At 36.7% G+C, this 27,856-nt stretch overlaps 1 protein-coding gene across 3 annotated transcripts; it reads left to right on the forward strand.

The window, feature by feature from the left end:
- Steap2 (STEAP2 metalloreductase) lies at window positions 1-27,066 on the forward strand. 3 transcript variants are annotated; one of them, XM_069996423.1, is made up of 5 exons: window positions 1-103; window positions 11,034-11,558; window positions 13,175-13,702; window positions 16,610-16,774; window positions 26,982-27,066. In XM_069996423.1, exons 2-5 carry the CDS (start codon window positions 11,067-11,069, stop codon window positions 27,009-27,011), a joined length of 1,215 nt encoding a protein of 404 aa, XP_069852524.1. In that variant the 5' UTR covers window positions 1-103; window positions 11,034-11,066; the 3' UTR covers window positions 27,012-27,066. The 3 variants fall into 3 exon arrangements, with proteins under 3 accessions (XP_069852524.1, XP_069852523.1, XP_069852522.1); XM_069996422.1 differs by lacking the exon at window positions 26,982-27,066 and adding an exon at window positions 19,285-22,618 and having other exon boundaries at window positions 1-141; XM_069996421.1 differs by lacking the exon at window positions 26,982-27,066 and adding an exon at window positions 19,285-22,618.
- The last annotated feature ends 790 nt before the right edge of the window (window positions 27,067-27,856 follow it).

Below are 27,856 nucleotides of genomic sequence, written 5' to 3' on the forward strand. Positions count from 1 at the left end.
GGTGCCGTCCGCAGGCCCTGGAGCCCGGCCCGGCCCTTGGGAAAGTCGGCGCCGCAGCCCGAGAGCTGCCAGGCTCCCCCTGGCCGGCGCGGAGCGCGCGGAGGTGAGCGGATTGGGGAGGAGGTGGTGAAGGTGGCCGAGGTGAGGGTCAAGATGCAGTCCGCACCATCCATCCTCCCCGCATTCCGCGCCATCCCAGGGCATCCCCCCCACCCCACCGCCCCACTGCCCACCCCGGGGCTGGCGGGGTGCCTGACATCTGGGTGGGGAGTAGGAGGGGTGCAGAAGGGTGTCTGCCACCGATTCCGTCCCCCCCCCCCCCCCCCGCGTGCGCCTCTGGGTCTTCCTGGAGCTCCAGAGAAGTCCTGAGATTGGGCCCAGGAGAAAGGAGGCCAGGGGAGACATTGCCCCACGTAGGTAGGATGTCCCCAGACAGGCAGAGGACAGCCAGCCAGGTAACTTTCACCCCGCTGGTGGTGTGTCTGCCTGCCACTTTGGGTTGATGCAGTGCTGCACTGCGAACAGGTCAAGTATTCCCAGAGGCGTTTTGTTTATTGCCCAGTAATAATTGGTGTGATTAGGCCATTTTCTGTTATAGCAGTTGACCCCTTCTTTGAGTGTCCTAAATTGTCTTTGAGCTCTGTATTCAGTCTCAGCCAAAACTTGTTGAAAATTATGCCCTAAAAATCTTGCTCTTAAAATAGAGCAGAAAGATAGAGCTGTTTAAAAAAAAAATCCAGAGATTTCGATTTATGATCTCCCCACCACCACCACCACCACCACCATCCTGTGGAGAAAGATTGATGTCAGTTTTCATTCCTCTGGCAGATAGTTTTTTTAATGGAAAAAAAAAAACTTATTCCAGGCCGTGGTTAATTGATCAATTGTTGTTATTCACTTCAGGAGAAATAAAATTCTGACTCCTGTCTCCACTTCTTGCCCTTCTGACCTAGATTGTAGTTGAGTTAACAGCCCCCCATGGCTAGGAACCTTTTTAGTTCTCTCCAAACCATTTCCCCATCCGGCACCCTTTTATTATTTCTTTATTCTGTTGGTCTGTTTCTTTTTTTTAAAGTCTCAAACCACAATTAATTCTCATTCACTCACTCCCTCTCAAAGGTTAAAAAAAAGAGCAAATCCACTGGCCACAGGCTGCCCTAGGCCAGGCTGCAAATTCTGCAGCTAGTCAGTCTGTTGGGGGTGGGGAATGAGACAGTATCAATAACGATCAATTCAGCTAATTGTGGAGGGTGGGATTGTGGAGGCTTTATATCCAAGTCACATTTTATTATACTGTTACCATGGAAAAGATACTTAAGGTGAATGAGCATAACTGAATTTCAATACTGAAAAAAAATGCTACACATAAGAAATTAAAGTGATAGATGGATTGATAGAGATATTCCACCTGTGGTTGTAATAAACAATAGTAGGAGTATCAAGACATGCATTTACTCCCTGCTTAGCCTGTAACCATAGTACTGAGGTAAGTTGGACATTGACCTGAGGAAAACATTGACACTTAATCCCTTTGGGCCCACACGTCTTGATCAGCAATAAGTGAGATTTGACCTAGAAACCCATTGCATCTTTGTTGACTCATGTTTTTGATGCAGTCAACAACAAAGAATATGTATTGCATGCTTGATTACTTGTGCCAGACATTATGGACGCAGTAACAACAAAAAAACCATGGTTCTACCCTCAAGGAGCATGTTATTGGCTGGTGAGGGAAGAGAGCAGTTACATCAAATAATTACAAGGGAAATAGGTTTAAAGAAAAACTAGAAACAGGTTGATGGAGAGTGACAAGGAACGTGAGGTACATAGATCAGATTCAGTTTCTGATTAAAACTAAGATTACTGGAAGGCTAGCAGATAGTGCTTGGAGATACCAGGAAGTGAATGACTAGGCAGAGTAGAAGCAGGAACATTGCTTTGATGAATTGAAGAAGCAAGAGACCCTGAGGTTGAATGATCCATCCCCCAGCTGATGAAGTCTTGGAGAGGGATGACAGCCATTGTTGGGGTACAAAGAATGACTGTGTATATGAGGGGACAGTCTCTAGTGATAGGAATAAGCTTAAAGTCAGTGGATGACAATAGTTGGGGAGAAGGTCATGAGATGTGAGAAGCCTCAGAAGAATGGGATGTTTATTAGAGATGTATGTAAGCCTGCAAAGAATGTACCTACTTACCCCATGAATCCAAAGAGTTTCAGCTTCTTGATAATCTAGCCAAATCACCAGGTTGTATCATCAAGCCTGTGAGAACAGCTCCTATAGATTTACTATTATCTAATTACTGTCCTAGGTACTTCTAGGAAAGTAATACGTGTGTGTATACATATATATATATATCTATATATATATATATATAGAGAGAGAGAGAGAGAGAGAGAGAGACAGACAGACAGACAGACAGACAGACAGACAGAGACAGAGATAGTAAATATATTAGACTCTTTCAAAATTAGCAAACATCTACCATTCAGTTAGAGGATTGTCAAGGAATCCTTCTAAACAAAAAACAAACACCATTAAGAGGTTGTGGAGCTGAGTGTAATTGAATTGTCTTACCTTGCGTATATGCTCTTAAGTATTAAATGGATACAACAAGTCAAACATCTATTCAAAAAATTCAATGTGACCTTGAAATTTCAAGGAGCCTGTGTTACTTAAACCACTGCAAATGAAGCTCTTGCAGTTGAAGTTTAAATGTAAAATGATGGCATACCCTCACTATGTAGCAATAAGAATTACAAACAAAAGGAGACCAGTACAACCTGTTTTTTTTTTCATTTAACAAAAGGAAATACGATTCCAAGAAAGAGGATACAGATGATTTTAGAAACCTCCTATCACCTCAATGCCACAAAAACAAAAGTTTCTATAAATGTCATAGTTTGACAGGTAATCTAGATTGCCTGTAAATACCATCAAAAGAGAAGACTAGGATTCTGTTAGTCAAAGTGTGGCTCATAGACCAGCACAATAAGCATCACCTAGGAGCTTGTGAGAAATGCAGAATTCAATATCATCCCACACTTAGACAAACTGTGAATGTACATTTTAACAAGAACTGCCAGGAATCATATTTGCGTTGAGTTTTCTATTCTAGTCAGTCTAGTTGCCAACTGTGGTTTTCCCAGGTCAGGACCTGTGATGTCCCCTTGTAGAGGAGACAGAAAAGATGCTATCCTCAGAACACTCTGAATTTTGAATATTATACAACAACAGGAACAAAGTGAACAACATGTGCTGTGGGGTGAGATGACTAACGATTGCCCTTCTCAGAAAGCAAAGAGAGGAAATTGCAAAATAGCAAGTGAGCCTTGGGATGCTGCTGGGGCCTGGAAAGGAGACAGGACTGCATCCATCATCTTCGGTGTCCCGTATTCAAGAGCAGCTATATGCTCTTGCCAGCATTATTTTCATTGTTACAAACAACAATGTAAAACAAATGGACATATGTGAGGATCTAAACAGTCATCTCTACTCTCTAAATGACAAAATGGTTATTGGGTTGAATCCTTAATGTTTTAGTAAAGTTGCTGTCCACTTTGGATGAATATTCATCACACCTGGTAATCTATAAAAATCGTAATGCCCATGCTCTATCTCCCAACTTATTTAAAAAAAAATATGGAGAAAAAGTGACAGTGTTGCCCCATGTACAGCTAACATTGAGATGCTTTGCTTCCATAACTCTGTTGAGACCATTGTGAAAAGAAGCTGTATTGAGACTTTCCACCCACCTAAATGGGACCTCCCTTACTATCATAGCACCAAGCCAAGGCAGCTAAACTCTGACCACATCCACTCACTAGTAGGGTTTTCAGAAAACTGATGGAAATAGGATTTGTTTGTTTTTTAAAGAGGAGACTACTTTAGGCCAATAAAAATTGATTAATAAGCTAACTGTTGGTGAAAGTTATTTATTTGTATATTTGTATTATATTTTCAGAATGGAGTAAATTATACTTCAGTGAAATGTTTAAGTTGCTGTGAATGTGTCAATGTTCTTAATTTCATCATGTTAATAATATCATCAGGAGGTCCTGTTCTGTGTCATTGGAGCATCAGATGAATGTCAAGTAGATAGTTCTCAGTAAGAGGTTTGGTAGGTGAGAGATTGCAATTGATGGATGGATAGATGGATCATGATGGTAGACTGATTCCTAAACTGAGGTCAATCACTAGGGATGCCCAGAGCTGATCACTCTCTCTGGTTCTGTGTGTGTGTGTGTCTGCACACACACAGGCCAGTGTGAGCCATTACTAGGGCTTGAATTTAGTGCATCATGCCCTTGGTTTGCTTATTTGTTAATAGCTGATGTTTATCATTTAAACCACAACTTCCATCCAGCATTTATGCTTGTTAATTGGAGATGGAGCCTCAGAGACTTTTCTTCCCTGACTGGTTTAAAATTTAGCTAGGATTTGTAAGTGTGAGCTACTGACACCCAGCTATTAGTGCCATTTGTAACCACAGACACATATTGCTTGTTAAGTGGTAAGGAATTGAAAGTAGGGAAATTGGCTTTCAGGGAAGCTAGAATGTAGAACTGTGTATTCATAAGTGAATTACTGTAACACAGAAAATCCTGCATTTTGTTAGTAATAATAGGGATCTTCATCACAAAATACTGTATGTGGAAGGGTTATCAGGTGGGGGAATTTATTTTAGCAATCTGTGATGTGTTATGACTCACTTCATTTTAGACATACCACATGATCATGCTAACTTGGGTTACATGAACCAGGTATGCAAAGCACACAAGAATCTGCTTGAGATACAGGTTACTTGTGTGTCTTGATGGATGTATACAACATTCTCCTCAGCACTAGCAATCAAAGAACATAGAGGAGAAAGCCTTGGGGAGATGTTTTAATTTGTTGGATGAAATTTAAAATTTTATTAATTGATGTCTTTGGGGGAAAATATTAATTTAATTTCTGAAGTAACCTAGATTTAAAGTTTTTTGTTGAAAATCTTTCTGACATGAATTGGAACACCCCCCGTCCTTGTAATTGCAATGTGGTGAACATAAAATTTTATTTTGGTTATTTAGAACCTAGAAATATGATGGATTCATGCCCATATAAAGCTACATATTGAATATATATGAACCTAAAAAATGCCGTAGGAAATACTCATTTTGAATTTGTTTTATTAAAATTCTAGTTATTCAAGAATCCTGGAAAGTTTGAATTAGTCAAGTGTAACTGTAATGCTATTGTGTTTTCTGAAGATTCTTTAGTTGCTCTCATAAAAACCAGACACTCAGATCCATGTCTAACATATTAATAAGTCATTTGTAATTGCAGTAGTTCATAAATAGAATTTCAATGAGTAAACCTATGTAGTTTTAATAAAAGTAATAATTTCACTGATAATTTTGGGGAAATGATTTTCAAATTACCCAAGCGTTAGCTGAAGGAAAGAATTTAACACTCTGATTAAAATATTTAATCTACATATTTAATAATAAATATTTAATCTACATATTTAATAATCTTATTTTAATATTCATACAAACAGCAAATGGAGACTAAACTATTGGGGTTGTTCTGAAAATTTTACAAGCATCATAATCACCTCTAAAATTCTATGAGACACAGTTGTTGGGGTCCACCCCTGGGATTTCTATCTGAAGGATGTGGGGGAAGAACCTGGGAACCCACATATTTTTAACCAGTTCCCAGGTGGTGCTGATGCTGCTGGTTCAGTGACCTCAGGGATAAACACTGCCTTAGGAAGTCACCTTCCTATTTTAAGCAGAATTAATTGTAGCTTTGCTTTTCAAGTTTTCTAAAAGGACTCGAGAATTTGTGAAATAAAAGCCTGAAAACGAAACAAAACCACTCTTTCCCCATTCTGAAACCACTGTGATTGTCGTAGATAAACAACAGTTGGGTTTACTTGTTTATTTAACTTCCAAGAGAATTAGGGGTTATCTTCGTGCAACTCAAAGGATGTAATAATGAAAAAAAAAAAAAAACACCTCACCATCTAATTACAGAAAACTTGGCTGGGATAGTTGATACTTCATGTCTAGAATGCATCCCCATCCTCAGGATTATTAAGCAGGGGTTAGTTTCTATGTGTGTACTCTCACTCTCAGAAAAAGTTTTCTTGCCAACAAGTGAAGGATCACTTTTACATAGAGAACCTCCTAATGTCTTTGAAAACAGTAGCCCTTGGAACTGTTCGTTGCCTTTATAGACGAGTTAAATAAAAAGTAGGAAAAGGAACTACGTAATTGCTATCTCATTTGATTTCTAAAAGTAGACAAGGCATATCTCCAAAGTAGGAAAGACTTAAAGATAATTCTCCAAGTCGAATAATTTTATCAAAAACTCCTTACTCTTGCCATAGATTGTTAAATTGTTCCTTAGGTAACAATGCCACAGAATTTTCAGAGCATGGCTACAGAATGCTAAATTTACTTTGAGGCCTTTCTTCTTTTAAGTTCAAGTTCATATGCATTCATAGTGCCCTGTGGAAATTGTGTGAATTAGACATTAGTTTGGAAATACGAGTTTATTCACACACACACACACACACACACACACACACACACACACACACACACACACACACACACTTATCCATACAGAAAGAGAGGAGAAAGAACAGGAAAAGGGAGAGGGAGAGAGAGGGAGGGAGAAAAAGAGAAAAAAAGAGGCAAGGGAGAGAGAGAGAGAGAGAGAGAGAGAGAGAGAGAGAGAGAGAGAGAGAGAGAGAGAGAGAGAGAGAGAAAATATGACTTGAAGGAGAGGAAGAAACACCATGCAATATTTTCTAATTTTCTAGGGCATGCTTTGACAATACAATCTAGTTCTTTCTTTAAAAAAATATTGTTATTGTAAAGGTGATGTACAGAGTGGTTATAGTTTCATAAGTCAGGTAATAAGTATATTTCTTTTTGGATATTGTTATCTTTTCCTTTGCTCTCTCCCAGTTTTTCCCTCCTGTCCCCACTCACAAGTTGTATAGTTCATTTTCAACAGTGTCTAGTGAGTACCACTGAACCTAGTTCCTATTATAAATTGATTTTTTTGTTGTTCATTGGGCTTGAACTCAGTGCCTAGGTGCTGTCCCTGAACTCTTTTGCTCAAGGCTAGCACTCACACTTTGAGCCACAGATATACTTCCAATAAGTGTTTATTATTATTATTATACTCTTTTTTTATTACAGGTACACCCTGTCTTTCCCTGATGAGAGTGTAAAAATTTTAAGTATAAGCACCATGTCCTTATCTCTGATGAACAAAGCATACAATGACCATAAAAAATCATATTAGCAACAGCAGAGTGGATATGCCATAAGATTATGCTTGCTTCATTCTTGTCAATGGAAATGTACTAAAGTTTTTCACATATTTTTCCTTAAATGATGATATTAGTCGTGTGTGTGTGTGTGTGTGTGTGTGTGTGTGTGTGTGTGTGTGTGTGTGTATACGTTTGTACGTGTATGTGCACCATTCCTGGAGCTTGAACTCAGGGTCCGGGCACTGTTCTTAAGCTTTTTTGCTTAAGGCTAGCACTGTACCATTTAAAGCACAACTCCACTTTCAGTTTTTTGGTAGTTAATTAGGCAGGAAAGCCCTTGAGACACTTACCTCCACTGAGCTATGGAAGAAGCTGGAAGTGGAACTGTGGTTCAAGTAGTAGAGAACTAGCCTTGAGCAAAAGAAACTCAAGGACAGACCTTAAAGCCTCAGTTCAAACCCCGGGACTGGCACACACAAAAAAAGTTATACAACAACCAGTCATGTTTTGTTTTGAAGCATTAATAAATTCACAGAGTGTTTTTATCAAAAAATAATTATTCCTATCATAGTTTAATCTGTTTTGTAGCTAAAATTCCCAAGCATATATGCTTTGGATTTATCTAAAAGTAGCTTAAACTGAGATTCATAGTTTAGCTATTTAAAGTTAGTATTATCTTTGCAAAGTATAGGTTACATATGACATTCAGAGATGCTAAGCAGTTTTAAGGCTTCCCATGTAAAGTTGGTACTGCAGTCTGAGGATGCTTGTATTTGAATCGTTGCTGTCACTGCCAATGGCACTGTCATGGGTGAACAGTTGATTTTCTTTGAGCCTCTGTTGCCTTATCTTTAAGATAGTTATATATATTTTTTATTGTGAAAATACTGTACAGATATGTTACAATTACATGGGCAAGAAAATGAGTACATTTCTTACCAAGCATTATAGCCTTCTCCTTTGTTTCCCCTTCCCATCCCTTCCCATCCTCCCCCTGCCCCCCCACCCAATCCTCCCCGCTCCCCTCCAAGATAGTTATATATTTTATAGCCATTTGAGAGTTAAATTGGAATATTATTCTTAAAACCCTCAATTTACTATAATTTGTAAACCTACTGTCTGTGCTTCAGCAATAAGCAATCCACATCTCAGATCCACTATAGATTTATCTATCTCTTCCTTCCTCGGTCTTTCCATCTCTCCTGCTCTTTCCTCTTCCCTCTCTCCTTTTCCTCCCTCTCTCTTTCTCTTTGTCTTCCCTCTCTTTCTCTCTCTCTCTGATGCATTTACATTCTTTGACACTCTCATGAAAGAGTTTTGTTTATTAGTGCAATTACCATTCTAGCCACAGGCCTATTTTTAAAGGGTCCAGTTAGAACTTGTCATTAGGAATACCATATGAAGAAGGCCCAAACATGTTACACCAGAGTCACATATATAGTATGTGTACTGTATGTGGTTTAATTGGGGACCCATTGGTGATATTATTAGGTCCTAATGTATTTTTACCTGTTCACACTCTGATTTAAAGGAGTTAGAACAAGCTTTGCAAAATAAATAGACATCTAGCAGGTTTTTGTTTTGCTTTTACTTTGTTAAGGCCTTATGATCATGATCATTGGATTTAAAGTTTTTAAATTAATATATCTTAAATTCTATGATATATATTACATCTATATGTGTGTATATATACATGTATAGATATGTGTGTGTGTGTATATATATATATATATGTATATATACAGGACTGAGACTCTGTATGTGAATATGGTACCTTCTTTACAGGATATATGATGTATATGAGTGAAGATGGGTAATGTCACTTCATCCTTAATTTTTGAATGAAATAAATACTGATTTCATAACTTCTGGTTCCTTTAATTGTTCCTGATCCCCCAAATTGCTAACAGTATCTCCAGGAAAATGTTGACCACTTTGGACTACCTCAGTTCCTCTGATAGCCCCCTCTCCAATCTTCTGGATGTATGGGACTCCTCCAGTGGAAGGCAGATAATTACTACTGTTTATATACTGAAACAAAATGAAATATGCAACAGATATTTAAAAAAACAACAGTGAGTTTTCTCCTTTCCCAGGATCTAAGACATTAAGATCATTGGGTATTTCTGAGTAGCTGATGAGATGGCCAAAGGAGAAATAATATAATAATATGGAAATAACTATAACTTTCACCACCATAGCCACCCTCTTTCCCCCCTCCCACCACCACCCCCCCCCCCGGCAAAAACCTTTTTCTTCCTGACATCCACTCGATGATACATGCCTTAGGTAGAATGCCAGGGTTCTAATCCTAGATCTTTCAGTTTTTCCCTTTAGACTCAGGACAAACAATTCTCTTCTGATTGTCTAGGTTTCCTCATATACCTACTGAGCATGGCTGTAGCACCTAGTTCACAGTGTAGTTGTGTCGATTTGGTTACTATATCTAACTACATAGGAATGAGCTTGAGGCAACATTACTGATAGTATTGCCTTTCCAAAGTGTAATTTGCTGATGTATTTGTAGTCATTGGGTGTGATTAATTTCTAGGATCAAGGTTGCATTTTCCTAAATTCAATTGTTTCAAATTCCAGTTAAAATCTGAACAAAATGGTTTCTTAAATATCCCTTCTATGCATGTAATATCCATTGAATTCTCTCAAGAAGTGATCTGCCTCAGCTGTTAGCATGAAAGTCACTGTACCCTGGGGATAGAATGATACATTATTTTTCATCAGAACAGTGACACTGATCCATGCCCATATTATTTGCATTATTGAGCAAGTTAATATTCATATGAATATCTGAGATGTTAATAAAAAATAGCCTAACTGTTTTCCAAGAAAAATAACTGTGTTATAGTCTTTGTAACCAACAAATGAAAGGGAGAAAACAAGATTTTAAAGTACTGTAAAGCCATAAACTTATTACTAAACCCCCTTTCTTTAGAGAAGCTACTTTTCTTAATGGTAAGTTATAGGACATAGGATCAATGATAGACAATGATGTTATTTAATCACTCCTTTTTAAAAAAATTTTGATACTTACCTCCTTAAAAATAGTATGTAAGTGCCAGGTGTTTTTTTTTTCTTTTAATTGGCTGATTTACCATACTCTCATTTTATGAAAAAGTTACTACCTACTCAGATGAACAGGGTGTTTTATAAACTTCATCTCAAATGATTCCAGACAATTTTGGTTTACATGGTTAGTTGTTTGTTTTATGGTTTTCCTATTTCCTTGTGAGCTATCACTTAGTACCAAGGCCCTGTTTTTTACCTCTTATGGTATTTCTTTCCTGCTGTCTATTTTGCTGAGCTGCTGGGTATCATGCTTGTTAGAAATGTGGGGTTTTTTGTTTTTAGTTTTTAAAGTTCTGTGTGAAAACTTAAGTCTCTTTCTTTTTGTGCCCCACTGCTTTGCTGTATAAAGGAGAGTCTGCAAAGCAGCAGCATTGGCATCAACGTTGTTAGAAATATAGAACATTGGGCATCCCTTTCCAATCACTCATTTTAACAAGAGTTCCAGGTGCTTTGTGAACGAACACATGAAGCCCCACTTGAGCATATTGCCTTGTGACAACTAACTTTTCTAATTAGATATCTTCTCTAGATTACAAATTCTGCCTTGCTAGTTTTCATGTTGTATTGCCTGTCATACAATATTTTACCTGTAAGACAAAATCACAGTACCTAGAAATGCTTTAGTATCTGCTAACAGGCAATTGGTGACCATCTTATTTTCTTTCTTGTAGGACATTCCTGGTGATTTGAGGAGAGCCTATATCATGGAATCAATCTCTATGATGGGAAGCCCTAAAAGTCTGAGTGAAACTTTTCTACCTAATGGCATAAATGGTATCAAAGATGCGAGGAAAGTGACTGTGGGTGTGATTGGAAGTGGAGATTTTGCCAAGTCTCTGACCATTCGTCTTATTAGATGTGGCTATCATGTGGTCATAGGAAGTAGAAATCCCAAGTTTGCCTCTGAATTTTTTCCTCATGTGGTAGATGTCACCCATCATGAAGATGCTCTGACGAAAACAAATATAATATTTGTTGCTATACACAGAGAACATTACACCTCCCTGTGGGACCTGAGACACCTACTTGTGGGTAAAATCCTGATTGATGTGAGCAATAACATGAGGATAAATCAATACCCCGAATCCAATGCTGAATACCTGGCTTCACTATTCCCAGATTCCTTGATTGTCAAAGGATTTAATGTAGTCTCAGCGTGGGCACTTCAGTTAGGACCTAAGGATGCCAGCCGCCAGGTAAGTACTCTTAATTGTTACTGTTTAAATGGCATTTGATAGTTGATCAAATATTGGGCATTCAGAAACCAAATTCTGACACTTTCCAATGATTATTTCAAAACTTGGGATGATTATATGAAGATAATGTCTTGACCTTGTAAGAGTACGTTTTCATTCCAAAACTGAAATGGAAAGCATATTAAATAACATGGACTTTTCTGTCATCACCAATTAAAGAAAAGGCAGGGTTGATGAGCAGTGTGTCCCATTGCATTTACTCTCTTGGCTTCTGCAAAACAATAAACGTGACTGAGTGAGTGTCTGACACCTCTAACCTCAGCCACTCAGTAAAGATAAGGAAAGTCATAGTTAAAAACCAACCCAGGCACAAAGCTAGAAATACTGTATCTCAACAAATATGCTAATCACAGGCACATGCTACCTATAAGCCCAGCTAATGGAGATGCATGGTCCAAAGGCAGCCCAAGCAAAACCATGAGACCCTATTTAAAAAAGCAAAACCAAGAAGATTACAGGTGCTATGGGCATGGCTCAAGTGGTAGAGCACTTGTCTAGCAAGTACAAGACTAACTTCTAGCCTCATTACAACCAAATAAACTGCAAAAATAATAGGCCTTTTGTGTCCCTCTTTTCCCTCCTTAGCTCTTTCATTCTCATTTCCTGCAGCGACTTGGTAACACAATGTTCCATCTCTGAATAAAATACTATTTAATATCATTCTTAAGAAGAACCTTTTTTTATTTTACATAGACTAAAATAGCCACAGAATATACAATACCACAGTTTGGTTGAAGCAAAAATCTTGATCCATATGTGGCAAGTGGAAGCAGGTGGGATTTGGGGAGCAGAGGAGAAGCAATACTGGGGTTTGAACTCACTACCTCATGCTTGCTAGGCAAGTGCTCCACCATTTGAGACAAACCTCAGCCCTTTTTGCATAAGTTACTTTTCTTAACCGAGTGTCACTTCTTTGTGGGAGGAGGGGCTGGGCTAGTTTGGACTATGATTCTCCTACTTCTGCCTCCCACATAGCTACAATAACAGAAATGGACCAAAATGTTCAGCTTTTAATGTTGAGATAGGGGAGTTACTTGCTAACTCTTTGCCCACGTTGGCCTCAACCCACAATCCTCCAAATCCTTGTCTCTTTCATAGCTGGGATTGTTATAGTTAAGGAGTCACTGCCTCCAGACTTCACACTGGATTTCTTAGATTTGCTTTTAGCATACAAGTCTATGGATAGTAATTTTTACTTCAGCTTGAGAATGAAGCAAATGGCAAGTCCTATCAATGCTTCTGAAACGAGAACTTCTAAATGTAAGCAAATAAGATAGTTCATCTTAAAGTCTTTATGTGCGTATGCACTAAAATTAAGCATGGTGATAAAATAATTGTATCTTTTTTAAAAGACAGATTTGTAAATTCATGCTTCATCTCTAATTAGTTGCATCCACTCAAGGTCATTACAACTGATGTACTGGGGCTGGAAAGGTGGCTCAGTGGTAGAGTGCTTGCCTTACAACTGATGCACTGTAGTTTATGTGGGAAAAGTGATCACTGCCATGCTTATAAACAACAATAGTAATAATAAGCTTTCTTCCTTTTTCCTGCAGGTATATATATGTAGCAACAACATCCAAGCTCGTCAACAAGTTATTGAGCTTGCTCGCCAGCTGAATTTCATTCCTGTTGACTTGGGATCACTGTCAGCAGCCAGGGAGATTGAAAATTTGCCCCTACGACTGTTTACTCTCTGGAGAGGGCCAGTGGTGGTAGCCATAAGCTTGGCCACATTTTTCTTTCTTTATTCCTTTGTCAGAGATGTGATACATCCATATGCAAGAAACCAGCAGAGTGACTTCTACAAGATTCCTATTGAGATTGTGAATAAAACTTTGCCTATCGTTGCTATCACTTTGCTGTCCCTGGTGTACCTAGCAGGTCTCCTGGCAGCTGCCTATCAGCTGTACTATGGCACCAAGTATCGAAGATTCCCGCCTTGGTTGGAGACCTGGTTACAGTGCAGGAAACAGCTGGGGTTACTGAGCTTTTTCTTCGCTGTTGTCCATGTTGCCTACAGCCTCTGCTTACCCATGAGAAGGTCAGAAAGATACTTGTTTCTCAACATGGCTTATCAGCAGGTACTGGATGTGCTTGTTAATTCTCTGCCTCTAGTAAAAGGCTTTATTAATATGAGCTGTAAAATATGAAGTGTAAATGGTATAAGAATCTCTCTGAATGGAAATTTTCTTTGGTTTAGTTAGGGAAGGGAAAGAATGATCATTTAAACACTCTTTTGTGTGAGAATGTGGCTAATTGCAACTCATTTAGGGTAAAAGCAGAGACCATCCCCTTCTTTGCAAAATACAAGAGAAGGTAAGAACTGTGTGGGGATCCTCCCCTTTTAAGAATATTTTATGATTATGACTGTTTTCAACATTTTTTTCCGGGGCCTGGGCTTGAACTCAGGGCCTAGGCACTGTCCCAGAGCCTCTTGGTGCCCTACCAGCGCTCTGCCACTTGAGCCATAGCACCACTTCTGGCTTTTTCTGTTTATGTGGTACTGAGGAATCAAACCCAGAGCTTCATGCATGCTACGCAAGCATTCTACCACTAAGCCACATTCTGAGCCTGTTTACACTATTGAATGATAACATTGTTAATGTTATAACATTAATTATTTTAATAGTTTTTTAACTTTCTATGGTGCCCAAACTATTAATGAAGTTTTCAGTAATAAACACACATAAAACTAGAACCAGTGAAAATATAAAACAAAATAAAGAATCAAGATAAAGTGAAAAAGTGGCCAGCTCTGCTGGCTACATAGCTGGGTCTGTACTGCTCCTGTCTGATGCAGTGAAAAAGGAGAAACTGCTACTTACAATTCTTATTATGAAAGAGCAGAAAAGATACTAGTTTCTCTAATAAAGCTTTCCTAGCACCCAGCTCTCCAAGAGAATCCTGAAGAGAGCTTCATGGAAGGGCTTGGTGATGAGGTAAAGGTTGATCTCACTAACTCCCATCGCACAGATGGAAAGCACAGAGTTTTACTGCAATGTTTGATGTAGCATTTCTCAGTGAAAGCCAGACATTGCATCAAAACAAATGTGTAAACATCTTTATGTGTGTGTGTGTGTGTATACATATAAGATTAGACATAGTTGAAGTATGTATTATCTAAATAAGGTTCAACAATAAAACCTAAAGTACATTTTGTAAAGTAAGTAGATTCATGTCCTTTAAGTCATTTGCTCTCTGAAAATACCACTTCTCTTAGCTGAATAGTAAGGTTTGAGAGGGGGAAAGTTGGATTCAGGGCTTTGAACTTGTTAGGCTGGTACTCTACCACTTGAGCCACAGTTCCATCCCTTTTTACTTTAATAATAATTTTAGATAGGGCCTTGTGTTTCCCACCCCATCCTTGCCCTCAGGACTAGTTTTGAGCTATGCTCGCTCCCCCTTCACATCCACAATAGCTGAGGTACACATCACTGACATCTAATGAGATACAGTCTTGCTAACATTTTTGTTTGGGTTAGCCTCTGCAGTCCTCCCGATCTCTGTCCCTTGAGAAGCCAGGATTGCAGATGTGCCTCTCCCCTCCTGGCCTTGGAATACTTCAGGTTTTGATATATGTATATTTAGCTTCCTCACCTTCTTCTAATGTGACCTATAGTGGACACTTTGAATCCTGCCATATGCACCCAATGCAGCTCAGGACTCTCAGAGCCTCTTAGCTTCTTTTTTTTTTTCTTTTCAAATGTACTTACTACTCTTATAACACACTTTATGTTTTCCTCATTATATTTACTGTTGTCTGCTCACTCCATTGGATTGTATGAGGTCTCTGTGTTGTTCACGGATACCAAGCCAATGTCTAATGCTGTGATTAGATAAAGCAGACACTCAAGAAACGTATTTGTGAGATGAGGAATTGAATTAGGAGGAAAATCAGTCCAGTTGTAGTGTCTAGGCATATCAGAGTATCTACTACCCTGCAGTGTGGGGTAGATATCAAACAAGAAGATCTTTCTTCAGCAATAGAGCTCTTTAGCTCTTTCAGGATATTGCCATTCTTGCTTCAGGAAACAAATGGCTAAGGCATAGCTTTTGAAAAAGTTTATGCTTTTCCAACTAAACTTAGGCAAAGTTAACATGATGTTAGTAAGAATGTTTTCCATGAAGTTACTTAACTCACAACTTCAACCAAAAGAATTCCGCTCTTGACTTAAGCTCTAATATACTGTTTGTGAGTACATAAACCATTTCTGAAAGTATTTCCTATCCAAGTGATCACAAATTCATTGTCTGGTTTGATTATATATGCATTATCGATGTAAGAGAAAGGTGTTTCAAAGAACAGTACATACAGAATGAGGCAACTGGAGTTTGTAAGGTATTATCCATAGAGCTTTTACCTTAGAAAATCCCATCTTCCTGGGAAAGAAAAAAAAGGGAGAGATAAATCAATACAAACATAATATACAGGTAGGAGAGAAAGAAAGAATATAGGAAACCCCTGACTGTAACGTAAGTTAAACTAAGGCCACAATGTACCAAACTTTTTGACCAAGTTTAAACTACCATATAAAAATACCTCAGAACAAAATCTACCAAAACCTCTTTTCTCTTGTCCAGGAAACCAGCTTTGGACTCCAGAATTTCTGATTCCTTGCATTTATGGCAAAAGAGGGAAATTTCCTCTTCTTGTATACACTAAGGAGAAAGTCTTTTTTAAAATGCATATTTTTATTATCTTAAATAGCTGTACAAAAGAGTTACCATTTAACAAAGTATGAATACAGTGCACAAATACAGTGCACCTTGATCAATGTTACCCAGAAGGAGAAAGTCTTAGTCCTGATTTTATTTAACATTTCCTTCCCTTTCCCTTATACTTGAAACAATACCAAACTAATCTGCTTTCCATAATAGTTTGCAAGAATACAACTTAAATGTGTTCATCTGTGACCCAGTTCTTCTTACTGACTGAATCTGTTCAAATCCCACCAAATAAAAGAAAATCACATTTGTTTTCTTGCTAGGTTCATGCAAATATTGAAAACTCTTGGAATGAGGAAGAGGTCTGGAGAATTGAAATGTATATCTCCTTTGGCATAATGAGCCTTGGCTTACTTTCCCTTCTGGCAGTCACTTCCATCCCTTCAGTGAGCAATGCTTTAAACTGGAGGGAATTCAGTTTTATTCAGGTAGGTGGGGTTTTGTTTGTTAAGGGATTGCACAGTTTAGAATTTAATTGTTAAGTACGGTTGAATTTTAAATATGCTCCTTACAAAAACAGTGTCTTTGTGGCCATGGTTATATATTTTGCTCAAACAACACATACTTCTACAGGCCAGCTTAGGGCAGTTAAGTCTGTTTAATAAGAGAAAGACTAGTTTTCATTGTTAAGGAAGACTATGATAGCACTGTCTACAATATTAAGAATAAAGATTATTTAAAAGAATGAAATGGAGACAGGAGTAATCTTAGATCAAATTAAAACAGTTTCATATTAGCCAAATGAGTAAGTTATTTTATATATTTTGAGTCATCTTGATCAGTCTAAAGAGCAGGAAATCTTCATTAACTTAAGTGGAGAAAAGGTAATATTTTTTAATGCATGTGTTATATGCAATTAGGTAACTGATGTCTTAAATACATATACCAACAAGACTTACCAAGTATGATAGCCAACTTTGTGAGTCTTGTTGGTATATGTATTTAAGATATCAGTCATAAACTAATGTTTAAAAGTATATATAAAGGGATCTCATAACACCATTGTGTTCTTTAAAAAGTCACACATTCGCCAGCACTGGTGGCTTTCGCCTGTAATCCTAGCTACTCAGGAGGCTGAGATCTGAGGATTGTGGTTTGAAGCCAGCCTGGACAGAAAAGTCTCCATAAGACTCTTATTTCCAATTAACCACTCAAAAACCAGAAATGGTTCTGTGACTCAAGTGGTAGAGTGCTATCCTGGAGCAGAAAGAGGCTCAAGGACAGCATCCAGGCCCTCAGTTCAAGCCCCACAACTGACAAAAAAAAAAGTTACACATTCATTTTCTCCAGTAATGTCTACAAAATAAATTTGCAGACTTTTAAAATTCATAATGCAAATTCAGACTATACCTATTTGATCACAAAATCTGTTGTCTCCAAATGGTGTATACAACAAATCAAACCATCAAATTTCATGTGATTTTACACCAAGTTTTATTCTTCATCTATTTTGGGCTTTAAAAAATATATAACAATCTCATTCAAATTAAGGGCATACCTTTGCCTAAATCCATTTATCCTTAAGAAATAAGGATCTGGGTGCCGGTGGCTGATGCCTGTAATCCTAGTTACTCAGGAGGCTGAGATCTGAGGATTGTGGTTCAAAGCCAGCCTGGACAGGAAAGTCCATGAGACTCATCTCACTTAATTACCAGAAAACCAGAAGTGGCGCTGTTACTCAAGTGGTAGAGCCCTTGCCTTGAGCTGAAGAGCTCAGGGACAGCGCCCAGGACCAGAGTTCAAGCCCCATGACCAACCGAAAAAAAAAAAAAAAAAAAGAAAAAGAAAAAGGAGAATACTTTCCAAAATGCTAGCTTAATCACACCTGAAAAGAAATAGCAGGCCTTCTGATAACAGGTAGTAAAGAGATGCATATTGTCATTATAGATTTAGATGAGTAGCTGCAAATTATGCCTGCTGGAGACTTGATATTTTCCTAGTGAAGTAGACATTACATCATTATAATGATGTAATATTTTTTGTAACATCAATCATTTCTCAAGTAAGCTGTCTTCAACATAATAATTTAGGAAACTGAAAAATGCTGACCTTTTAAAACTTAAGGTACAAAGTTAAATACTCTGAATAATCTCAGTGTAGTCAATGTGTATATATTTGAATTGTTACTTATAGATTAATATTGAAGGATTTTTGAAATTTTCCTCTTAGTAGTATATGTATATATGTGTCTGTGTATGTTAGTGTTATATATATATATACTAATAGATGTACGTACATATATACCATATGTATGTACATCTATATGAATACATATATATTCTTATATATGTATAGGTCATTTATATGCATAACTGGTAGGACTGTAATAATCTTTATGAAGAAGAGCTTAGCAATGTATATCAACATCCTGAAGGAAAAGCTGCATGTTTGGATCAACAATTCCACTAGTAGAAATCAGTTCCAAGGAAATAACCAAAATATAGAAAAGGCCTAACATGACATTATTTATTGTTAACATCTTCTTGTCATTTTGCAATGACACGAAAATGTTTTTCAATTTAACTTTTGAAGTAGTACAGATTAATGAGGGTGTTGCATTGTGATAATTCCACATATACCTAGAATAGGCCTTGTAAAATCATTTTCTTAATGATATAAGTAAAATACTCAGACTATTAAACATATACCTTTATTAGTATATATATATATTATACATATACATGTGTGTATATACCAATATACTCTTATTAGCATAAAATAAAGATCACAAATAAATAATGTCAGTATTTGTTATAGGAAATAGATGAAAATGTTTTAAATTGCCTAATTCAGCAGAGGACAAAGAGTAGCTAAATCAACTTTAGACAAAGTAGTTTTATCAAAATATAAACATTCTATGTATATAGGTTAATTTATGAGATTGAATGATTTATTTCTTTGTTATATTTTTCTTTTTTCCTTTCTTCCCTGCCCCAAGTCTACACTTGGCTATGTGGCCTTACTCATAAGTACATTCCATGTTTTGATTTACGGGTGGAAGCGAGCTTTTGAAGAAGAGTACTACAGGTTTTATACACCACCAAACTTTGTTCTTGCTCTTGTTTTGCCCTCCATTGTAATTGTGGGTAAGATCATTTTACTCCTTCCGTGCATCAACCGAAAGCTTAAAAGAATTAAAAAGGGCTGGGAAAAGAGCCAATTTCTAGAAGAAGGAATTGAGGAAACACTTCCTCAACTTTCCCCAGAGAAGGTCACAGTAATGTGATGATAAATGGTGCTCACTGATGCCATCATATGAAGTTCTATTCATGCCATTGTTAAAATGCTGTGCTCTGTGTTCAGTTGTAAGTGCGTTGTCTGTTTGAAACATGTCAAATGAGATCAGTGGACATAGTGATCATATTTTCAAGTTCATTTCCAAAATGTCATAACTGGCCAACATAAAATTTGTAGCCAATGTATTGTTGAAATTTAGGTATTTATTTTTTGCTTTGCTAATTGTAATAGTATTGTGATTTTAACTATATTTCATAATCAGGCAAACATTTATAGTAAATAATATAGATGTAAGGCCAAGCATGGTGGTGGGCACCTGTAATCCCAGCTACTTAGATGGCAGGGAAAAGAGGATCTGGAGATAGAGGTCAACCCAGTTAGGGAGACTATCTCCAAAACAACATGTAAAGTAAAGGGCTGGGACATGGCTCAAATGGTAGCGTCCTTAGATGTAACATAATCTTAAAAATACTTTAAAGCCAGAATTAGGATCTTTTAATATAGCTCAGTGGATATACCCATATCCTGTAACTTAAGATTTTAATTTTTACCCAGCTTAAGAAGTAGAAATATACCATCAGACCTCAATACAAAAGGACACATAACATTAGCATCTTGGTAAGTATTCATGAGAAGATTATTATACTTCTCAGAAGACAGGATTTAAAGAAAGCCATTAATTGTGCAAAGCCATGTGATTGTGTGACCAAACACATTCTTTTAAAAACATGAAATTATATTTAAAATTCATTGGAGACATAAAATACATAGTGATAATGTACTGCTCATGACAGATTTTGTTCTTCATATGTTTCAGAGCAATTTTACTGTACAATTCATATGTCTGACAGGGAAAGGATTCACATTTCACTTTCAAAGCTGATGTCTAATATAGTAGAGTACCAATCCTGGGATTTGTACAGCTTTTCTTAGTTGTCAAGTTTACATATGAGTAATTATTCAGCAGCTGATCATTAAATTGATCTTTAGCCAATAACCACCATACATGGTGTGGAATTTACTGATGTTCCCCGGGAGTGTGGGGGTGGGAAGAGCATGGTTATATACACTTTACTTATATTATCTATTCAAGATCTGTTCTACTTATTACTTGCAATAACCCCATGAAATAGGTAATTGTCCATGTTTTATGCATAAGGAAATGGGGGGTAGAAAGTAATTCATTCAGGGTCACACCATGAGTAAGTGCAGGGTGAGTCCAGGTAGTAATCATCTAGAAGCTGGGGTTTTAACTACTAGACTATTTAACCCTGTTTTATTTCCATACATTACATTTATAAGGTCAGTCTAGATACTTTCTCTTTTATATGAAGGAATCATTTGGGGTGGGTTATGTGCATCCAGTGACGTAGGGAAATACCCAATCCATAAATTTATTGCTTCTGGTAGGGAAGTCCTGACTTAGCTACACAGGTCTGACCTAGTGATCTACCAGAGTCCATAGGCCTCTCTATGCAAGGGAGGCCTCAATCAGAGAGGACCATGGTGGTGTTAATGAGTTGCTGAGGACTTGAAGACACTTCATAGATCTTCATAGATCTCTGTAAAAGCAGTCATCTCCTTTTCTCTTCCTGAGAAACCCCTCTGCCACTATAACCATTCATTAGAGAGCAATTTATACTAATCATGAAGGATATTAAAATAAGTGGTCAATTATAAATCTGATGGAAACATATAATCATAGCAATTATTCATAAAATTTCTCAGTGCTGAAATTCTACACGTAAATTGCATTCCATTCAAGTCTCAGGATGCCCTACATTTTCTCCTTTTTTATTAAAATAGAAGGTTGCAGACAAGATACAATCATATGCATTTCTGTTCCTAAAACTATATCATTTCTTGAGTTACCCATTAACTTGAATCCAGCTGCCCAGTGAATGGACTTAATTTAGTACCATCTACCTTTCTCATTCAATGGCTCTGGGAAATCATTCGTGATTCCCTGAACTTTTCTTGTTTGGTGAAGTTTAATATCTTGTTCTTACTGAGCTACCCATTTTCTTTATATTGATTACATTTCTTCCCTTTTCATTAAGACTGCGTTATTAGTAAGTATTCAGTAGGGTGATAATGATAAATATACTGATGCTAGGAATTAGTGAAAATAACAACGTATCAGTACTTTCTTGTTCCTTTTATTCTTAAGATTACACTTTAACCATTTAATACTAAAATACAATGAAGTAGTTCTAAATTTTAAATGACTAGTTAGGTGTTGTATGTAGATATTAAGTAGCCAATAATATATAAAACTGTCACTATTATAGATAAATTGGGCAGTTGAAAATCTGATAAAGCAGTGCACAAAAGATACAAGTGTTATTTTAAATGGCTTTGCATTGCTAGAAAAAAGTGGAATAATTTTGAAGTTTCAGAATAAAATGCATTCATTGTAATTCTAAATGTTTAAATGATTTCCTAAAATTTTAAATCTATTGACTTTTGATGGTCTTACTGTTTCTGTGATTATTTTTCTTTTCATTGTTTTTCATAATCACTTTTGGATAATTTTTTTCTGGCTTCAGAAGAATTAAAGTTTGCTGTTACAACATGTGAGAATTGTTTCCCAAGAAGTGCCCCTGCAAAAATTATGAGAATGTAGGAAATATACCCAGGTTTGAGCCTATGCAAAGAATATCAAATAATTTTTTCCTATGAGGAAAATAACCATGAGCTGTATTATGCTTACATAGCTTTTGTGTACAGTTTTCATATGTATCCTCTATTAAAAGTATTTTAAATCACATTTAAATATGAATATATTCATACTAACATTTATTTTTAAAAGCATACCTCGAAGTTTAGCACAGATTATCTACATGCAAGATTTTTGTTTAACTTTTAAAGTATGTAAAAGTCTGAGTAAATTATATTTACAGATATTTCTCAGAGATAATTATTCTCTTCCACATATGAGGTAGCTAATGAGCTCCACTGATAAACTCCTGATTATAAACATAAAATTAGAATAACTTTGAGTTGATAAAGAATTTTACTTTTAAGATTAATTTGATAATACTAAATTAAGGTATTTGTAGTCCTATTATAGTTACATTTTAAAAATTATTTCTGTAAAAGTGCTTCAAGAATAACTTCAATTTTTATGTTAATCTCTTATGTAATATAATAAAATATTAATTCTTTTTAATTGCCTTTTGCTATTAAACAATTTCATAATAAAATATTTTCTCCAGAAAAAGACATTTAGTTGAAATATATTTATGAATGTTATATTTTAAGTAAATACTCTATATAATTCATAAGTATTTCTTTCAGAATACTGTAAACACTGAACACATTTAGCTGCATCAGTCTATAAAGTCCCTGTTTTTATATGTTAACATTTAAAATGATGTATTGAAATGATTTTGTAAATTTATGACTCATAGAAATGTTATATGTAGTATAGATACCTTAGTTCAGTGGTAAAGTTATATTTATGATGTATTGTAAGGAAAATCAGATATTCAACTCTCAATTGTTCTTAAGTCAGTAAAAAAATTCTGCCATATATTTAGACTAACTCCAGATGAATCTGTTCTAGCTTTTGAACATTGAATGTTATAGGATGAATGAGTTCTTTTGCTTTTTTTTGAGTATAGGAAAATTGTAACATGTTTAATTTTCAGAGATTCTATCCATATTATAGTTTTAAAAGGGGGTGGAGGTTGTATTTAGTCTAACACACATACTGAGAATTTTTTAAACTTTACATGAATATCCACCATGCATTCATCCAAAGTTAGGGCAGGTTGTATGGATTCTCCAAATTATGGTACTTCCAAATTGCCAATTTAAGGAACATACTCTCTTAGAGATCCTCTTTAAGGTTTTCTATAGTTTTGCTGATGTCTTTATAAACAAGGATTAGAAGTTGTCTCCCAATGTCTGTTTCCCTGCTTCTATAACAGCTTCAATGGGTGGGTCACTGTTCCTAGCTGCCCTGGCAGAGAGAGAGAGAGAGAGAGAGAGAGAGAGTATGTGTGTGTGTGTGAGTGTGTGTGTAGAGTGTGTGTGTGTGTGTTTGTGTGTGTGTGTGTGTAGAGTGTGTGTGTGTGTGTTTGTGTGTGTGTGTGTGTGTGTGTGTGTGTGTGTACATATATATAGAGAGAGAGATGTTGACTGAGAGCTGGCCAGTGAGATGAAGTCTGCAAGGACAGCAACGTGTGTTCCTCTTCCTCCATCCATTTTGCTGTTGATAGTGTGCATCTATGACAACTGCCCCCAGAGGGCCCAATCCACACCCTACAGAAAGCAGATTAAAGACCACTATTATCTACTTCCATTGTGTTTTTTTCCTCCAAGTAAGCCATTTAGATATGAGTTCTATATTATGTGAAATCTAGAGTAATCTTTTCTGCCATTCAGTCCTTTGTCATAATACCGCTTAACACTGTTGAATAAGATAGATGGCAATAAAGCTTACCTTTAAAAGCTTTTAAAAGGTAACATGCAATTTACGTTATAATTGATTTTCTATTGTTAATTGGAATCTTTCTCTTGCCTTGATTTTTTTTCATTGTCTATTTTGTACCTGCGTGGAAAATACTGTTCTCTTTGTAAATGTGTGTGGCTTATACTTGCTAAAACTGTAATCTCTAGTATTGTTACCAAAATACATGCCATGTTTTTATACCATTCTCATAGATCTGCCTTATAAAAACCCAAATAAAAAATATCTATTTAGTGTTTTAACTTCTTTTTTTGATGTGTATACAATTTATTGTTGCTATTACTGAATAATAATTCCTATATTTGGTGAAGTTATGCCAGTGCTTTTCTATCTTTTTTGGAAGTATCCATTTGATAAAAGCAATCCAAATGATAGTTTTGCTTGGAAGGGGTAACTTTGTTATTGTTGTTGTTTTACCAAACTAGTCATTTAGAGAAACCTCCATTTAATGAGGTGATATTTTTACAATCATTTCATTAAGCATTTTTCAATTGGTTTACCTGTAATATTCAAGCTATTCTGTAAGCTTCCTGGTAGCATGAATATTGTTGTACTCATTACTAAATCCCCAGGATCTAGTACCATAGATATTAGAGATATTATAATGAATCAGGACTCTTTTCACAGAAAATAATGTTATTTATCTCCCTGTGTCCATACAGCCATGCCTATTTCCTCGTGCTGCTTTCCCACACCTCTCCTCTCTCTTGCCTCCCCCTCTTCCCTTGCCTCCTGTGCAGTGGCCTAGAATGTCCCTGTTCTGTTAGAGGAAAGTCATAGCCATGCCATCAACCTTGCACCCTGCTTTCTGTTGAGTCCTGTACAATGCAGCACAGGGGAGGAGAAACTAACCTCTGTGTTTGTGCATAGTGTCACAGAGATGCTGCATGAAAATATGAATGTGAATCGTGACAGCAGGACTGATAGATGAAATACAGAACTCACAGTTAAATTTTAATTGCAGATGAACAATAAATGACTTTTTAGTATAAATTTGTGATAAATATTACACGGGCTTTCTTCCCTTTCTGTTTTTCTTTAATCTAGCACCCCTACCTGAAGGGTAGGAAATATATCAAAAGATGAAGCTAGTGAATAAATCCTCCCTTCCTTTCCTCCAGAGAGTCTGTTCCAACTACAATTCAAAAGACATTTGTGAAAGTATCCTAAAAGACAAAGCAATTGACTGATTTGTGTTAATGCAGTGACTACAATAATAACATCTATATTTCCACCAATCTTTACTGACTTACTTCCATTTTTTTTCCCAACTACTGCCAGAGATAACATTCTCCACTAATGTATGGGCTATTGTACATTGTCGGCAAACTCAGAGAATCTAGGCTAGCACAGTAGGGTCTCTGAATGGAAAACAAAGCATGAAATAAGTGTTTTTAATAAAATCAGACATTAAACCCTGAAAACTCAAAATCTAGATTTGTTAACAGTCCTGAGGACAAGTTTTCATTGATCTATGATGGTAGATGGTGGCATGTACACTTGGCACTTTCAGTCCATAGGAGATTCTGAATCAATGGGTTTAGCCAGTAGTGAAGCAAGTATGAGAAAAATGTACTGAACATCTACACACTACTTTTCTTGTTAATTAACAGTTGAACTATTTATATAGCATTTACATTGTAATTTGAGATGATTTAAAGTAGTACATGAGTTGACTTGCATTGGTCATACACATTATTATGTTCTATGTAAGGGACTTGGATATCCTGGGATTTTGGTATTGAGAGTAGCCAGGAACCAAACTCCTAAGGAGAAGAAAGGATAACAGTAGAATGTACATCAAAAAGAGGAGGGTAGCACCTTTGGAAAACTAAAAGTAATTTACACAAGGTGACTTACTGAGAATCCATCCTCATAGCATCTTACCTTATCAATGACTAAAGGAATACCATCTAAGCTCCACCCCCACAATTACAGAATTGAGTTACTAATTTTGCTAGGTAGGAAACTCATCCAATGAAGATTTTACTGTTTCACTGAGTGAGAAAAGTGAAGGTTTCTAAGTGTAAGAAACAAAATGTTCATGAAGTTTGCTAGTTAAACAGTGGAAACTGGCACTCTGGATATAAGACACAATGAATCTACATGTCTGTAGACAGTTGGTTAAGGAAAATATCACATTGTTCATTACTCAGGAAAGTGCCTTCATGTAGGTCCAATGAGAAGAGCCTGATTTCTCAAGGTCACTGATGTTTAAAGACCTTTACCAGCTTCAAGCCTGTTATAAAACACAATGTTCAGTTGATATCTTTTGGACAAATTCTGCTTTAAGTGGAAATTTTTCTTTTGCAACCTTTACCATTTATTTTTCTTTATCCTGAGATACCACCAGAATAAAGACAGAAAGCATACACAACTGATTCAATGGTCAGCTTTCCACCACCATATTGGTTTGGGGGGTCTCATCTTCAAGGGATTCCCATTGTGTTTATCCAAGTGGTTTTAGTTTCTTTGTGTCCTTGGACTGTTCACTAGTAAGTTAAGTCATGTGGACAAAACATTTAGAATACCCTTCGCACACTTCCTGAGTGATAGTAACCTTAAACTTACTAAATTTGCACACGTCCTGAGAGTGAGTAGCTTTAAAGACACTAATGCATGGCTGTAAAGACAAAAGCAAAGCAAAAGGAATGTGGAAATATCAGCAAGATGGTTTTAAGAAACAGTAAAGCAAACTATGGATTACAGTACAATGGGATAAGGACAGAATAGTGTTCATATACTGATAAGTGTTGGTGATCTCAAAGCAGTTCAGAAGACAGGAGAGAAGAAATACAAGATTTATGTGGAAATAGAGACTTGAATTTTGTTCAATATTTCATCAAAGTACCTTACTTTCTTGGCTGTGATTTACATCAAGTGCTACCAGACCCAATCTAGTTTTTCCTTTTCCATTTTAGGGCCAATGTTTGAGCCAGAAAGAAATCTAGAAATCACCGATGACAGCTTGTTCATTCTACAAATGAGGACAGAAGCCAAGAGAAGTGAAGTGACATGACTTTTTCTATATATTTTATAGATATATCTAAATCTTTAAGACTTTTTGGAAGTTTTTTAAAATATATATTTAAAGGATTTTTTAAGACTTCCAAATCATTGTCTTTGGAGCTAAATTATACTAGTGAGCATTATATGACACTTTCTATTCAACTCCTGACCCATGCATATTATTCAGAGTATACCTAGAACTTATGGATAAAGGCCAGAAATAGTAAAGAGGATAATCTTGATCATACTGGGTGTTTATGATATATCAAGGGCCATTTAAGGGAACACTATTATCATTTCATTCAAGCACAGCAACAATTCTGCTTCACAGATGAGAAAATGAGACCTTAAGGGCTAATTTGTTCTAGATTCAATCATTTGAATTAAAAGCTTAAGCATCACCATCACCAGCCACTCACCCACCCATTCATTTTGCCAGGAATGAATACCAGGGCCTGGTGCATGCTAGGGAAATACTACCACTGAGGTACATTCCCAATCCTAATAAAAGCTTTTTAACTTGTGCACAATGCCTTGTTCGTTTTAACTGTCCAGTTAGGTCACTGAAGTCCAAGAGAGGTACAAGTCTGGGAATTTAGGTGAGACTGCTCCAGTTTCTGGGGTGAGGGAGGTGGGCTGCTCTGCTTTCAACATTCTGCCCATCCTAACACCGAGAATGCATCTCCCAATTCCACCCTCACCACTGTGCTACACATGCCTGTTTTTAGCAACCCCTCATGACAGAGCCTCATTCGCAGCCTAACGTTCCATTCCCCGACTCTCCCTC

The sequence above is a fragment of the Dipodomys merriami genome, unplaced genomic scaffold (assembly GCF_024711535.1).
Source record: "Dipodomys merriami isolate MVZ:Mamm:240054 unplaced genomic scaffold, mDipMer1.0.p SCAF_5, whole genome shotgun sequence".
NCBI classification, from domain to species: domain Eukaryota; kingdom Metazoa; phylum Chordata; class Mammalia; order Rodentia; family Heteromyidae; genus Dipodomys; species Dipodomys merriami.